This window comes from Haliaeetus leucocephalus, unplaced genomic scaffold (genome assembly GCF_000737465.1).
Source record: "Haliaeetus leucocephalus isolate CR32 unplaced genomic scaffold, Haliaeetus_leucocephalus-4.0 Scaffold160, whole genome shotgun sequence".
NCBI lineage: Eukaryota > Metazoa > Chordata > Aves > Accipitriformes > Accipitridae > Haliaeetus > Haliaeetus leucocephalus.
In genome coordinates, this window is record NW_010972596.1 from 25,997 (window position 1) to 41,506 (window position 15,510).

At 40.8% G+C, this 15,510-nt stretch overlaps 1 protein-coding gene across 8 annotated transcripts in view; it reads left to right on the top strand.

Annotated features, from left to right (window-relative positions):
* The window catches only part of MAP4K3 (mitogen-activated protein kinase kinase kinase kinase 3), an 85,720-nt gene that overhangs the window by 356 nt on the left and 69,854 nt on the right, over positions 1–15,510 (top strand). For all 8 annotated transcript variants that reach the window (XR_774038.1, XR_774040.1, XR_774039.1 and 5 more), the window contains exons 2-3: positions 10,526–10,583; positions 13,774–13,864. Coding sequence is in view for 5 of the 8 variants with exons in the window: in XM_010562425.1 (XP_010560727.1) it covers positions 10,526–10,583; positions 13,774–13,864 (149 nt within the window). In the remaining 3 variants the exon portion in view is untranslated. The remainder of the gene's footprint in view (positions 1–10,525; positions 10,584–13,773; positions 13,865–15,510) is intronic.

A 15,510-nucleotide genomic window follows, 5' to 3' on the forward strand; every position in this document is an offset into this window, starting at 1 on the left:
GCCGTCGCGGGCGGCGAGGTCGTCCCCCGTCCCCCCCTTTAGCGGGGCCTGCCCCGTCGCACCGGCCCCAGTGCTGGTGGGGGCGGGTGGGCGCCCGGCCTGGCCGCCCCCGGCTCCCCCGCGGAGGGGCCCTGCCCCCCGCGCCTCTCCCTACTTGCAGGCCCAGCCGCGTCTCCCGCTTGGCCGGCCCATGCGAGGGGGCGACCCCAGGGGGCCGCCTCTGGTGCTTGGGGGCCGCGGCGTTCTGCCGGCTTCCTGCGGCCCGGGAGCCCGCCGGGAGCCGGTTCTTGCTACTGCTGGGTGCCAGCTCGGGCGTCTGTTTCACGGGCGGAGCCTGGGGCTCGGCTCTCCTCCAGACCGAGCCGAGGGCTGTGAGGGTGCGGGAAGCGCACGCTCGCTCGTTTCCAGCTCCGATGTCGCTTTAAATCGTGTGCTTGAAGGTGAGCAGGGCGGTTGATCCCGGCTGCTGCTCCCGTCGCTGTTTTGGATGGAAATACTAGTGTTTTGTGCTTGCGTCTCTGTAAAACGTGAGGCTGACCAGTCGGAGGGCGAACTGGGGAGTCGGGAAAAGTGTCGTTTAGGATGAGAGTCTTTCATGAGCCTATCATAAATTCAGAAACGGAGGAGAAGCAAAGCTAAAGCAACAGTAGCTGAACATAAGTTTGGCTTTGGGGGCTTTATAGCCTACTTTGACTTTTTTCTCTGCTCTGCAGCTTATGTTGTTATTTGTTTATCTAGCTGAACTCTTGCCTGATGGGATGCGGCAGCCTCTCCCTCAGGTAGGATGACAGTGGTTGTTATCTGCTCCTGTTTGGTGACAGAGCAGAGGGGCGAACTGAAGTTTGTCATGTGCAGCCAGTTGGAAGCATCACTTTAACTGTGTGCTTTCCAGGTGTCTTCTGGTCTGTTTTTGTCATCACCGGGTGGGCATGTGTGTTTAAGAAAACTTGCGTTGGTAGGCAGGATTGTAGGGAAACATTTAAAGCCATTCCACAACTTGAGGTGCACAGAATTGGCGCTGATGTTGCATTTGACTCTTAAGTGAATGCAGCTAGAATGAAGTCTTGTTTGGGTTGGGGCAATTTTGGTTTAATCTCAGCTCACTTGAATGTTATGAAAGTTTCAGGACCTAAATCCTCTTGTTACTCACTCTTAGTGTGCTAATTCCCTGCTTTATTAATTGTTTAATTAAAAGGGGTTTTTGTGTTGTTTCCGCACCTTACTAGCTTTCTTTGAGTATTTGTGTACTATGCTGATGTTTTAATTATCCAAGTCTACTTTCCTTATGCTCTGTTTTTTTGTTTTTCTGCGAACTGTTTTTCTGTGAATCTTGATGTGCTCAGCTCTGTTTCTGTTGCACTTTTTAACTGGCCTGTTGACTCTGTGATACCTTATCAATCAGATTTTTTTCAGTGCTCTGTACATGATTTTGATGGATATGAATTAGCCAAGTCATCTGTGTTTACAGTTTAATTTTAAGGACATTACCTCTAACCATGGAGTGAATATTTACTGTTGCAATTCCATATGCATCTGAAACCTGTTAAGTTTCGTTGGGTTTGTCAAGGTTTTCTAGATGATTAGCATACCTACATTGCAGTAACCTTCGGTTGGTGCTCTGTAAGTGGCCAGTGTTTGGCACTGCTTGTGACTTTTTTTGTTTGAGGCTTTGTTTGAGTGGATTTGTTTATGTTTACAATCTGCCTGGGACAGCTGAGATAGAAGGTGATATATCAGGACCAGGATATACTAGGCTGGTATTATAATTATTTATTTCTTCTAGATGAGAGAGAGGCAAGTGCTTTCTGATGTGGACAGCGTAGGGAAAATGAGATGTGCTTTTCTCCTGGATGGATTATTGTCTGTTTCATTTTGAGGCAAGGTCTTGCCCAAGGCACCTTCAAAGTGGAGCACAAAGTAGCCCCAGAATAATAATGAAAGCTGGTCACTTTTAATGTGGCAGAGAGGAAGTAATATAGTCATAAGAGTCATCCACATGTGACCTTACTAGGGCTTTATCTTAAATTTGTGAGGGGTTTCATAAAGCCTCTTTCATTTGCTTCATCCTGTGGTCTGTAGGTGAACTCTGTGGTTGATGAAATAATTGTGTGAAGCTGAGATTAGCCGTGTGATGGTGGTGCTCATCAGTGGGGGGGATTTCAGCAGAGTGGATCCAAGCACTGGATGTACTTGGGCAGCTTCAAACTGTTCTTTGTAAATTGCGGATCATCCCCCCCCCACTACCTTAGCAGGGACAGCCATGTAGGGAGGTGTTTCTGCTGCAGTAGGTAGGGATTACTGCCTTAATAAGATGACAGTCTTGTTATGTTGACATTCTTGCTAAATGCTGACCTTTCTTTAACCTGCTTTCCTGGCGAAGTGTTGAGGAGCTGAAAGCAGAGCAGACTGGCATGTACTTTCTTGCTCCATTTTAGTTGAACTGAGGTACAACAGGACATGGATTAAATGTTTGATTTGTTTAAAAAAATAAATTTTATATGTATATATATTAAAAAAAAGGCAGAGTCTCTACTCTGGACATCTTAGAATTTGAAGTAAGAGCCCTTGGTGCGGACTGAACTATGGAGACTTGAAGGGAGCAAGGATATGGGGTCAGACTGATACAATCCTGCTGCTATGAGTCCTCCTGTTTAGCTGGTACCTGGAAACGTGCTAGCGCACTGGAAGTATGGATTTTTGGCTTGAACCAATATTTTATAATTATCTGCCCTCCAACCCAAGTTCAGCTTTCAAAGAGGCCTTGGAGAAGACGATAACAAATTCATCGCAAGAAGGTTAATGGGTAACTTGTTGATGGCATTAGCTCTCTATCAAATATGCGCAGTCAACAATAATGTGTCTCCTCTAACTAGCACCAGTGCAAGTTTGATTGTAGGAGATGAAGTGTTATCTGGATTACTGATGTATGTTCTTAATGTATGCCAGGGCCATAAACACTGGAAGTAACACTGTTTTCAGTGAGAGTCTGAAAGAGAGATGATGTTTGGGTTTTAAAAATTTTTTTCAGTGAAGTTATATTGCCACAATAGATAGCTAAAACATTAATATTGCAAAGTTCTTATGAGAAGTTTAAGTTGTCCGGAGATGTCTCCTCTCAAGACTGCTAAAGTTAATGGTGAAATCAAGTTACTACTTTGTCAAATGGTTGATGTATCTGTAACAAAACACAGACAGACAATCTGCTAATAGTGGGGTTTTTTTGAAATTTGAGTATTCTTGAGTGTTGCATATCACATTTTCATTTGGGTGGTTTTGTTTTCTATGTCTCAGTAAACTTATTTGTCAAGTAATTTATCATCATCTAAAGTTTAGTTTAGAGACTGATAGCAAAATTGCTTTTCTGATTACAGTTACATGTCAGAAAAGTTCTTGAAATTCACCTTCAGTTTCTGTCAAATATTCTTGTCCAAAATGACACCTGCTAGAAAGGGTGAAAAATAGTTATGCTGTTGTACAAGTCATTTCTGTCTTTTGTGTTTCTGTATTTCACTGTTGCAAAGAATTTAATTGCGTAGGATGGTCAGCAAAGTGTGAAAGAAGAGTTAATTTTTTTGGTTGTGAAAGAGGCACAGTCCTGTCCTGCTCAGTTTCGAGAGATATTGCTAGAGTTAAATGATGTGGTGCTTAATTTTTGTTTGCTCTGTGTTTACTCCATGTCTCATTTAGAAAGACTTTTCTGTCTCTTAGTACGAAATTGCCATTCTAATTGTCCCTGGTCCCAGGCCCGCTGTAATGTATGCCATTCTTTTGGGGGTTGGGTTAGAATTGCTGCACATGGTATTCTGACAGAGATCATGTTAATAATAATGCTATAATTTTCCTGTTTGGCCCCATCCTAATACCTTTGGTTTTGGTAGTAACTGCACATAGATTTGAAGTATCTTCTGAGGTGATTGTAGGTCCGTTCCTTTTGTTCATACAATTAGTTTATATCACAGCATATCTTGGGGAAAAAAATAATTGTTTTGGTTTAATAAAGGTTGAACTTCATTTGCCATCTGACAGGTCATTCACCATTTCAAGGTGGACCCTTCTGAAGATTTTCAGCATTTTACTAAAAGAAAGGCCCTTCTTTTACTTTCCCCTTTACTGAAATTTAAATAGTTGTGATGATTAGTGAGATTATTGTTCCTGCAAAGGTACCTGTTATACCATTTCTGCCTTATTTCAGTTCCTTGTCACTTATGGCTTCAGCCAGTTGACAAATGAAGACACAGAACTTGGTAGGGTGCGCTGTGCTTGAGGCCTCATTTTAAAAAAAGAAAAAGCCTGATTTTCTGTGCCCCAGCCCTTTGGCATGGGAGTTGGTTTTGGTGGGGGAAGTCATGTATCTACCAGCTCAACTGCTTCACGCTAAAACACTTGGATTCTGTGGGTATCTCTGGGGAATACCTGGTGACTTACGGCTTTCTGCTCTCCACTGTGTTTTGGAATCTGTGTTTTCTGGTAGGGCTCATGTGTGTTGCTGGAAGATAATGTGTCCAGAACAGATGAACCTGAATTTTGATGAACTCCCATTTTGCAGAGTCCTACACACAAATCTCTTCTCTCCACATGCATGCCCTTTCTCCTCTTTCCTGGTGTGATCCAGTAAGGCATCAATTCCTCTACAGCTTTGCTGCTTCTGAAATATTGAGACTGTGCCTTTTAGTTGTGTGCTTTTTGATAGGCATGTTAGTCTTCCTTTCTTCTTGATTGACGTTACAGCTGTTGAAGCTCCTTTTGACTTTGCTAGGAATAAATGTCTGTTTTGAAGGCTCTATTTCAGCTTTAATTGTCTTTTGAAGCTTGTTAGGCAGACAGAGAGTGGGCAGAGAGGGGTGGGTGTTTTGCCATCCCTTTTTTAGTGTGCTAAGTGTGTACTACAAGGCTTAGTTTCTGTAACTGTAGTTTCCTTAACCAAGAATCCATGCCTTGCGTAGGGATTTTTGTTTGCCTTACTTTCAGATCTTTTTGTTTAACGTCACCTTTATCAAAGCATTGCTTCCTAAAATTGTAGCTGTTGTGTTTTGGTATCACGCCTCCTACCAGAATGTGGAACCTAATTATTTTTGGCATAATTCTTAGTAGTTCAATTCCTGTTAATTACATCTGTGACTTTGTAGGATGGGCTGAACTGATGTGACAGCTCACTGTTGCCCAAGAGGGGCGATTTCCTACCCTGCTCCTGGCTGTCTTGCCACTTACTTTGCGTTAGCTCCCATGCTCAGTGCGATGCCTGGGCCGGTGTGGTTAGCTAACCTGGCAGAAAACTAACCCAAAAAAGGGAGGCAGGTGGGTTTCTGCTGACTTGGAGAGTTGAATCAGCTCCTGGGGGAGTCGTGTGTGTTTGAGAGAGGCTGAAGAGAAGGGCTGTAGGGCTGGAAACAAGGGGGTTGGGAAGCTGTTCAGGTGCGTTTTCCTGAAAGCAGAGCTAATCCTGGTCAGGAAGCCTGTCTCTGCCCTGGGACCAGTTATCCCGTGAAGTAGCAACTTGTTTAGAAATTGCTTATCTACATTTTGTTCAACAATTCACGTAGGAAGTAGTCAAAAACAGAAGCACCTGTTGTTACTGTCTTAGACTTCGCTTTTTGGCCTGGTTTTTGTTGCAGCATTATACGCTTTATATTACCAGTTATCATTTGAAGGACAAATATAAACTTGGCAAGAGATTTACGTCCTTGGATCTTATGTCTATCCTGGTTCAGCTGCACAGAATTCTCCTTATGATTCTACTGTTGCGGCATATATTAGGGGCAGTGCTAAATACTAGCCTTCCTCCTCCTTTTCTTCTTTCCCCTCCTTTTCTTTACAGACACACACCATGCATGTCTTTTGCTTGGCTGATCTTTCCCAAATAGAGACCATCCAAGTAGAGCCCTGCTGCATTGCTCTTCCCTTCTGTATTTCAGAATAATAAGATCTTTCCAGTTCTGAGTCATTTTGGTTAAGGAATTTTTGTATAACACAATAACAGCAAAACCTGGATTTTTCTAGCTTTTACTTCTAGTGGGTGGCAGTTTTTTGTATAACATTTTGATCTGATATTCTGCTGTTGTCACAGAGGCACTAGTAATTATTTCCTGTTTAATTAGGTAGTGCTTCTCCAGCTTGACTTAGTGGTTGGTGGATTTTTTTTTTTTTTTTTTAACTCCTCCCCAGATATGGCCATCTAGATCTCTGGAAAAGTATTGTTGTTTTAGCTGCTGGTAGAGTGAGGATCTTTATATGCTTTTTCCAGAACAGACATTGTATAAATGCTGTGTACATTTAGTAAAGTGATTGTGTGTAAATGCAGGCATTGTAGGCTGATCATTGCTTCTGGAAGACCTGTGTAATGCATTCCCATTGACATAGTGCAATCTGCATTTGAAGGAATTAGTTGCAGGCTCCTGATCGTGGAAGCAGGGATGGGAGAAAGAACTCTTAGCTATTGCTGTTAACCTCATCACAAAGGCTGGGAGTTCCAGCACTTGAGATGCAAGTGGAAACAAAAAAAATCAAAGTGTGGGTTTTTTTTTTTTACATGAGCCTCTGAAATTTTCGGTTGCGTTTGCCGACTCAAAAATACTCATTTGAAATTGTTCTGCAGCCAGCTATTCTTTATTGATGCTCCACTCTAAAAACCCATAAGTAATTGGCAACTTTGGTGTGATTATGCTAAATGAAAGCATAAGGCAGTATCCTCAACATACTGAGCTATTATATGGTATGCATGCAAGCACCCTCAAATTAAGAGTTAGAGCCAGCTCCAACACGTGTTGAAAAGCATATGGTACTTCAGTCTTTCTCAGTCTCTCATTCATGTGAGCTTAGGCAAGGAATTGTTTCTAACTGATGATTTCAGAGATGTTTGAGATCTTGTAAAACCTGTCGGGGTACCTAATCTTCATCGCTTGCAAGGAACCCTCGTGTCACTACAATCAGAATAATCTCTTTTTTTATATACTCAGATTAACAAAGGCAATTCATATTCTTACACCACCTTCGATGCTAATAACCCAAATGGAATAGGATGCAAAGTGATAACTTATTCAGATAATCAACTTCAAGTCGTGTTCTTAAGTAACAATTTATGCCCTTAAGCAGTTGGTAGCCTGCTGTTCCTGAAGGCATTGGTGACCTGCATTAAATCAGGTTTTGTTCCTCCTTTCTGGCTTTCATGAGCCCAGGCAGATACTTGTCCAGAGAATGACCAGCTGGCCAAAGAGTCCTACCACTGCTGGTGTTGAAGAAAGGAAGCAGTGCCTAAGCTGAAGGTGAAAAGACACAATGTTCTTTCCTGCCCACGATTTTGAACAGTTCTTTTGAGAACATGACATTGAAGAAGAAATCCCTTTGTGATGGGAGGGGGCTGAATCAGCCATGAGATGTGGAGAGCGCAGGTTTGGCAAGGCTGCCTGCTGCTTGGACTTTATTCCTTTGGCTGGGTTTTTGCACGTCCTGCTCCAGATGTATCTATAGATTTGTCTGTCTACTATTGATGTTTTTTGGCGTCACCATCACATAAGACTTTGTGATGAGTATCCTCATATGTTTTAATCAGATTTGTTCCAAAATTGTCACTAGCCCCTACCCGCCTTCTATCTTGCTTTAGTAGCCATAGCACTGTGCAGAGCGTAGTGACCTATGGAGCCATAGTCAGAGAAACAAATTCCTGGCAGCTGGACACAGTATTGTGAAAAATAAAGAAAAGAAAACCAAATGTTTTTTGTTAGACTAGCAGTGTCCCTGAAGCCTGTGAAATTTTTCCAGCTTGGCTTGCACGTCCCAGCAGCAGGCAGGATGCATAACTTCAGGATGTCCTCAATTGTGTCCACTACAGTTGTATCTCATTGATTACCTTAGTAGCCCAAGTTGCCCCAAAACAGGTCTTTAAGTATAAACAAGACTCCCTGATAGTCTCAGGTCTTTGTTAAAGCTTCAGTAATTTTTCTTGTTAATCTTGGAAGTTAAAAAATGCTGACCTTTGATTCATGAACATCTTGCCTCTGTGTTTGTTTCTCGCTATGAAAAGAATGTGTTGGAAAAAGAAATAAAGAATAAAAATCCTAGCTCATGCTTCAGTGGTGCCACTTTCTCATGTGTTGCCTTCATTCTCTGGGACAGATAAAGGGAACTCCTATTCTTGCTATTAATGTTTTTAGTGTCTTTTTTCTACCATACAGTGATGAGTGGAGACACTGCTGCCATTGGTGGGGTGAGCAAATAATGACTTAAAGGGAAGGCTGCCATAGAAAATTTATTTTTTTAACTGTTTTTCTCACAGTCTATCAAGTTTTGACTACTCCTTTACTTTTATAGGATTTCCACTGGTCTCAGGATCTATTCATAACCATTGGCCTAGCAAATGATTTGCACATGCCAGTATTCCCTCCCAGCGTTGCAGAAGAGCATTGCCACACCAAGGAATAGTGAGAGGTTTGAGATCGGCTGTACTAGGAATGACCTGGGTAGATCTCTAAACACAGAAATATACGCTGCATTTATTTCCAGACTATTGCTGACTATTTTTTATAGTCTTAGGGTTTTTTTCCTTCCACTTGTGGTTCCACAACCAGCACCTGGGCTACTGTAGCTAATGGTCTCATTTAAGTCACTTTAGGAGCTCTAGGCCTCACAAATTTTATTGACTGGCCAGGAGACTCACCAAATACTCTAAGGTATTGATTCTTAACATAGCAACTTAAGAGCTGGTTGTGGAACCTATCTAAAAGGCCAGAATCACAGAATTCAATGATGCAGATAGGTTCCACAACCAGCTCTTAAGTTGCTATGTTAAGAATCAATACCTTAGAGTATTTGGTGAGTCTCCTGGCCAGTCAATAAAATTTGTGAGGCCTAGAGCTCCTAAAGTGACTTAAATGAGACCATTAGCTACAGTAGCCCAGGTGCTGGTTGTGGAACCATAGTCTTAGGGTTTTTTTCCTTCCACTTGTGGTTCCACAACCAGCACCTGGGCTACTGTAGCTAATGGTCTCATTTAAGTCACTTTAGGAGCTCTAGGCCTCACAAATTTTATTGACTGGCCAGGAGACTCACCAAATACTCTAAGGTATTGATTCTTAACATAGCAACTTAAGAGCTGGTTGTGGAACCTATCTGCATCATTGAATTCTGTGATTCTGGCCTTTTTTGATTTGAAAATGGACGGGGTGAAAAAGCAAAAGCAGGACTGGTCTTGCCTTCTGTGCCCTGTGTAGGGGGTAGAGTGGGCATGGCATTCAGTGCAGTGGTGGTCCAGCACAGTGCAGCTCCGGGTACCAAGACTCCCCTGGGGAGAGGAGAAGCTGTAGCTGAGCATCCTTCAGGAACTACTGCTTTGATGCTGGGGAGCAGCTTTGCTGCCCTCTCCCCATCCATAGCTGGGTGCGGGGCCACTGAGGTATCCTGAAAGCACTGGGCAAATGGCTCCTCAGTTTTCAGTTAGTAGTCAAATGCAACAGTTCTAGAAGAGAAGTCATTATTACCATAATTTGTGTTGCTTCTTAATGGCTTTATAAAAATTTAGCTTCCTTGGTTGCTCTGTAGAATGTAGACTTTGCATGACAGAGCCCTGTACAAAATGCAGTTAAGTTGCTGAGTAGCTGCTGCTGAAGTTGGCCACAGAGCTGCTGTGTATATGAGGGGAATGCTTTCAAACTCTTTTGTTTACTGGCTTGTGTTTTTTTCACACCCTTGCAGCAAGGGGAGGATGCTGTCGGTGGCGGAGAGTAAGGACCAAGGGGCACATAGTGAAATGAGCAGGAAGCTTTGCATCGCTCTTGTGGGAGTCTTGGAAGCAGTCACATACGCTGCAGGGTACGGCCCTCTATGCTTCCTGGGCCCTGCTTGTCTGCTGTGAGATCTGTGTATGCTGTTAACTGCATTGCAGTCTATATCTCAGTGGTCGGTTTGTTTATGGATTTTAATATGGAAGTACAGCATGGTCAAGGACTTGCATAATTTAGGACTGTTGTGTGGCAGCGTAGAGTTTCCTGAACATACTTAAAGCTTCAGATCACAGTACAAATTAGCTGCCTAGTGGGATATTTTTTTGAGATAGCTTGCTTTATTGCTAGAAAATAAATCCAGGATGAGAAGTTTTGTTGGAAGAGTTCTTCCTACAAACGCGTACTGGAGAAGAGCATGTGAGTTTGGTTCACTGTCAGTAAGCACAGATGTGGATTATTTTAAATAAGTGGTTTGAGTGTTTTGGATATAATGGAACTCAATAATGATGCTTATCTAATGAAACTATATGCTCTAAGCCCAATAAAAAATAAATGCATGGTGTATTTGGAAAAAAAAATTATAACCTTGCAGGAAACATAAATTAAAACATCTTGTATATTTATTGGCTCCTCCTGAGGCTGTTTTTGCTTAAAAAAAACCCCCAAGCCCCAACAAGTAGTTTCACTGTTTAAGAACTTTGTGTATCTCAGTTGTTGTTTTACTCCGTGTTGTCAGAGAACATTGAGTTGAGAGTGTAGAGCTAGTTGCTGTGTTCTGCTCTAAATATTTTTCTTTTTTTTGTTGTTCATAGGCTCGAAATGTCAACACTGGTGAGCTAGCAGCAATTAAAGTAATAAAACTAGAACCAGGTAAGTGTTTCTTAACTGGAATAGGCTACAGAAACTAAATATTTTCATGCTTAAGATACAATTATGCAAAAATCATTTGAGTCCGCTCATTGAAAGAAGGGATAATTGTTGCTGTTTAGTGTAGGACAAAATACACTCTTCTAGGAAATAACAAGAATGACAAGCATGATGGGAGAGGAAAAAAACATAACTGGAAAACAGTTAAAGGAAAGCTGACTGAAATTTCAGTGAGAGTTGTGGGTTTTGTCCTAAGTACTATGTTTTCAACCCATGTGATAAAAACCCCTGTATAGTACAAAAGGAATGAGGAAGACAGCAAGGCAGAGAACTCCTCACCTGGAAAAAGCATAGAGGGAGAAAGACAAAGAAGGAAGGGTGAAACAGGTGAACGCTGGTATCTACAAATTGAGTGCATTTCCTGAAATTCTCTTGGAGACTTTGATTAGGACTTCATTGTATGCTAGATTTATGCTTGAACTGTAGTTATGTTCTGATTTCACAAAGTACATACGCCTTACAGATCGGTTATCAGCCTGCAAATGCTCTTTTATTAATATGGTTAGGCTTGTTGAACAAGAGTGTGGTAATCTGGGAAGTAAAATGTCCAGACTTTTTGATTAACTTGTAACAGTTGGTGTTCCATTTCAAGGTTTAATGTTGTGGGGGTGGTGTGTAATATTTTAACTACTGCCTGGTTTGATCCTTAAGGTCTATGCGGGCAAGAAGAGAAAGAAGTTACTAGCTTCTTTCTTTTTTTCCTCTTACAGTTTTGGAAGCGATTAGAAATGCTGTGCTTATATAATGCATGCACATTTAAAAATTTAGGACAGTATGTTACTATGTAGTTCCAAAAGTGTGTGCTCATCACACTTCTTTTATTCACACTGAAAGTCGTGGTCTCAGATTATGTTGTCTAGTTCTGCTGCTTTGGCTTTTTATGACAGTTCCCATTGCTGGAGTACTTGGCTGTGCGTGATGTGGGTTACCAGTCGAGCTAAGCCAAGCAGCTGTGCTGTGTCTCTCTCAGGAATGGCAAAGATAAAACAGGGAAGGAGACTTGTGTAGTGTGGAAAGAACCATAGGACTCAGCAGACTCAGATGATGTCAACCTTTAAAACAAAACAACTTCTTACTTAGCTGACTACCACTTTCAAAAGTATGAAGTGACTTGGTTGAAGAGTGTGTTGTATGGGTTGTGCTGAGCAGGACTTGGAGAATCGTGCTGTGTGTGTGATCTGAGATGGGAAGCACTGCAGCTGGGGTAACTTGCCTTCATGCTGTGCTGATGGGGATAACAGCTGGCATCTTGCAGTTAAATCAGATATTTTTGGCAGCCTTTGAATACCTGAGTGGTGTACAGAGAATGCGCTTTAGCTACCCTGTGTTTGCTCAGCAAGCTCAGTTTTTTCTCTGTAGTTGTCAATTCCAGTTGCTGTAGAGGCTTGACGCAGCTTCAGACGGGCCGTGTCCGAGTTCCAGAACCGTGGCACTGGCTTTCTTTGCGAGTTTTGCAGAATTGGTGACAGTGTGAAGAATAATGGTTAATAATGTTTAGGCACTTACTCTAAAGCTCGTGTTACTTAACTATTTTGGATGCAATGAAAACACTGGTGAAGTACTGGAGGAATTGTGTCCTTTCATGGAGATACTTGTCCATATATGAAAATAATTTCTTGTTTGCGTTTCAGGGTTTGTATGTTTAAAGGTCTAGCCAGGTTACAGCAAGCCATCAGCAATACACCATGGATAGTAGACAGTCTGTTGTGATGTTAACTTGCAGCTTGTGGTTTGAAATTTGCTATCAGTTAAATAAAATACACGTGAATATTGGATTTCTGGTTAAAAAGAACCAAATGGATAGGTCACCAGTACGTTGATGTATTGGGAGAAACTTAAAACATTTTCTTAGGTAACAGCTTGGCCAGTTCTGGTGGAATTTGTTGTTACATTTGAAATTTATTAACAGCCATATTTGAGAAGTGATTTTGAGTTGCAGCAATTGATAAATATGAGCTTAGCGTCTATATTCAACTTCTTAGACAATAGCTTTGGCTTCTGGCTTAAAAGCTCTTTTGGGTTATGCTGAAGTGTGCTACAGCAGTACACTAAAAGGAGAATTTTGACATACTTTGAATTTTCCTGTTTTTTCAACTTGCTTAAAGAGTCTCTTAAGTTAGTCATGAAGTTAAATGGTTATTTTAGGCCTTCAGGGCTTGTTTCACCTATGAAGTCCTTGAGGTTAGTAAGAATGAGTTGGTTTTTGTGAACCGCGTATAGTAACTAAACGAACTTCAGAAGAACTTTAGAAATAATATACCAGACTAGCTATAATTTGCCCTTATGACTTAGGAAATTTCAGAGGACCCCCAGTGTAAGATACTGAACGGCAAAAGAGCGTTTGACATGTATTTCTGGAAAAAAAAAAAAATAAAAAAATAAAAAAAAATTAAAAAGGCTGTCAAATATCTTTTACTGGCATTCTCTTACATTTGGTATCTTTCTTGCATTCCCTCTTTAACTTACCCACAAATCTCCTGCACAACAGCCCCAAAACAGAAATGTTTCCGTTGGGTTTTCAATTGCATACATGATTTTCTCAGTGTACACATCTGGTAAGAATGTTTTGTAGAAAGACAGGGACAACCGAGGTACCAAATGGTAAGACTCAGATAAATGCCGCATCTATGTTAGTGTTTTATGTGGACATACGTTAGGCACAGTCCATAAATTTATGTGCTTACCGAGTTTACTGAAAAGTTGCAGCAGTAGTGTACTATTGAATGTTTTTTCTCAGGAAGATGATCTAATGGGTGTTGGTTATGTGGCCAAAAATAGCAAAGTTTTGTCATGTTTTTAAGAACCTGGGATATTGGCAGGACATATGCAGATGGACACAGCAGGGTCTCCGGGAAGATAAAGACTTTAGAAAGAGCTATGGCCAATATCATAAGAGCTGTCAGATAGCAGATGTGAGGTCCATCTGGCACAGAATGAAACTTCTTAGCAATAAGTAACTATATTCTTAGGCCCTTGCTAATAAATATTTACATCTGCTTTATATGTCTGTGAAACTGGCACCTAATTAGTTTTAATTACTCAAAATGTTTATTTTATAAACACGTGCTGGAAGTCTAGTTGAGATGTGAGTATGAGCCAGGCCAATGAAAATATTCATTTTTATGCTTTTCAGGAGAAGATTTTGCTGTTGTGCAGCAGGAAATCATTATGATGAAAGACTGTAAACATCCAAACATTGTTGCTTATTTTGGCAGCTATCTCAGGTACAGTTTGTTTCTTTTGCTCACTTAAAAATGCCTCTCTATCTCCTTGTAAAGGACAGGTCTATAAGGTGACTTAGGCAAAACTTAAATTACCAAATATGTATTATCCACTTGTATGTTATTTTTCTTCATTTACCTTAAAGTCTGTTCTGTTTAATACAGTGTCTCTCTATAAATAATGTTTTCTTAGCAAAAACTTTCAGTGACCATGTAGTCAAGTTTCCTTGGAAATGAGTTGTCACTTACAAGCTTTGAATTTAATATGTAAATGGAAAGTTAAGCAGGAGTATGACAAGTATGAAGAAAGAGTCTGTGTATATAGTATCTTTAAAATCTGTTTCAGTAAAATGTCTCTTAAATTTGCAAAACTTTGTGAAGTATAAATATTGCATAATACAGATAGTGTTCTCAGAAACTTTCTGACTTAACTGGTGTTGACATGTTAAATTGTCTGAGAACTCAAAATTGAATCTTATGGGGAAATAAGGAGGAAAAATTTTTTTTTTCCTTGCTTAACAGTAGTAATGCTATGTTAAGCTTTAAGGACAATGTAGCCTTTAAAAAGCCCACTGGTGATTTGTATTTTAGGTTTGTTTTGAAATCTAAAAATGGTTGATATTTTAGCCCTTTTATCTTTGCTTTTTTCTCTTGAGCTTCAGAGTTGTTTAGGACACTTAATGTAGTATATGTAAATATGTAAATTACTCTTTCGTGTAATTCCTTTTGCAGGGTATTATGCTTACTTGTTACAAGTACAGTGAACTTGTACTCCATACAAAGTCTCAGTTCTGAGAAAATTGATGGCTAGTTTCTAATAACATTTGCTATTATAATTCCTTTTAATACATCCTGACAAATGCTTTATGCTAGATATAGCAATTGCTTGATATTCAAGGACTAGACCTTTTAATGCTGGATTTTTGTGAACCCAACATCATAATTTTAGGCATATCATGCCATGTAATAAAAAGCTTTTAAAAGGCTCTGAAAAGCCATGATGCTCTTTATGGCAGAGGCTTCTTGTTCCTTTCAGGTATTCAAGTATCTTCTGTCTGCCTGGGGACAATATAGGTGGGACATGGTAGCTCTGCGTGTTGTGAAGTTTGCTAGACCCTATTCATAGTGGGAAGATGCCAAGTTGAGTTACTCATACACGTACTAGACATCAGCAACTCCAGCTGAAATTTTCCATAATGGCTATCTGCTGCAGCCAAAAGCTTTTCAGCAATATAGACCAAGTACTTTTGGATTGGGGGTGGGAAGATATGGATGGTATTTTCACATGAAAAAAATCTTGGTACATGAAAGGCTTTCAACAAAAAATTACCATCTTTGGGAGAAGGAATATATGACAGAATTTGGTTCTTGTATTTGGAGGGCTTATTTTCCTTTTAAAAATCCTTTCCAGTTTGACCAAGTTATCTTCTGGAACACTGCATTTCTCTTACTTTCATTCTAGATCAACTAGAGCTTAGGAAATCCCAGTTACTGTTTCTTTTCTAGCCAGCAGCATCTGGTTTGGTGCATGTTTGCAGTGCTACAGAAGAGCTACCATGTGCTCCCTGACTCGCTTGTACCTTGTTTTGTTCTGGGGTGAGCTGGGACAGGACACTGAAATGGCAAGTGTGGTGGAGCGCTTTGTGGTG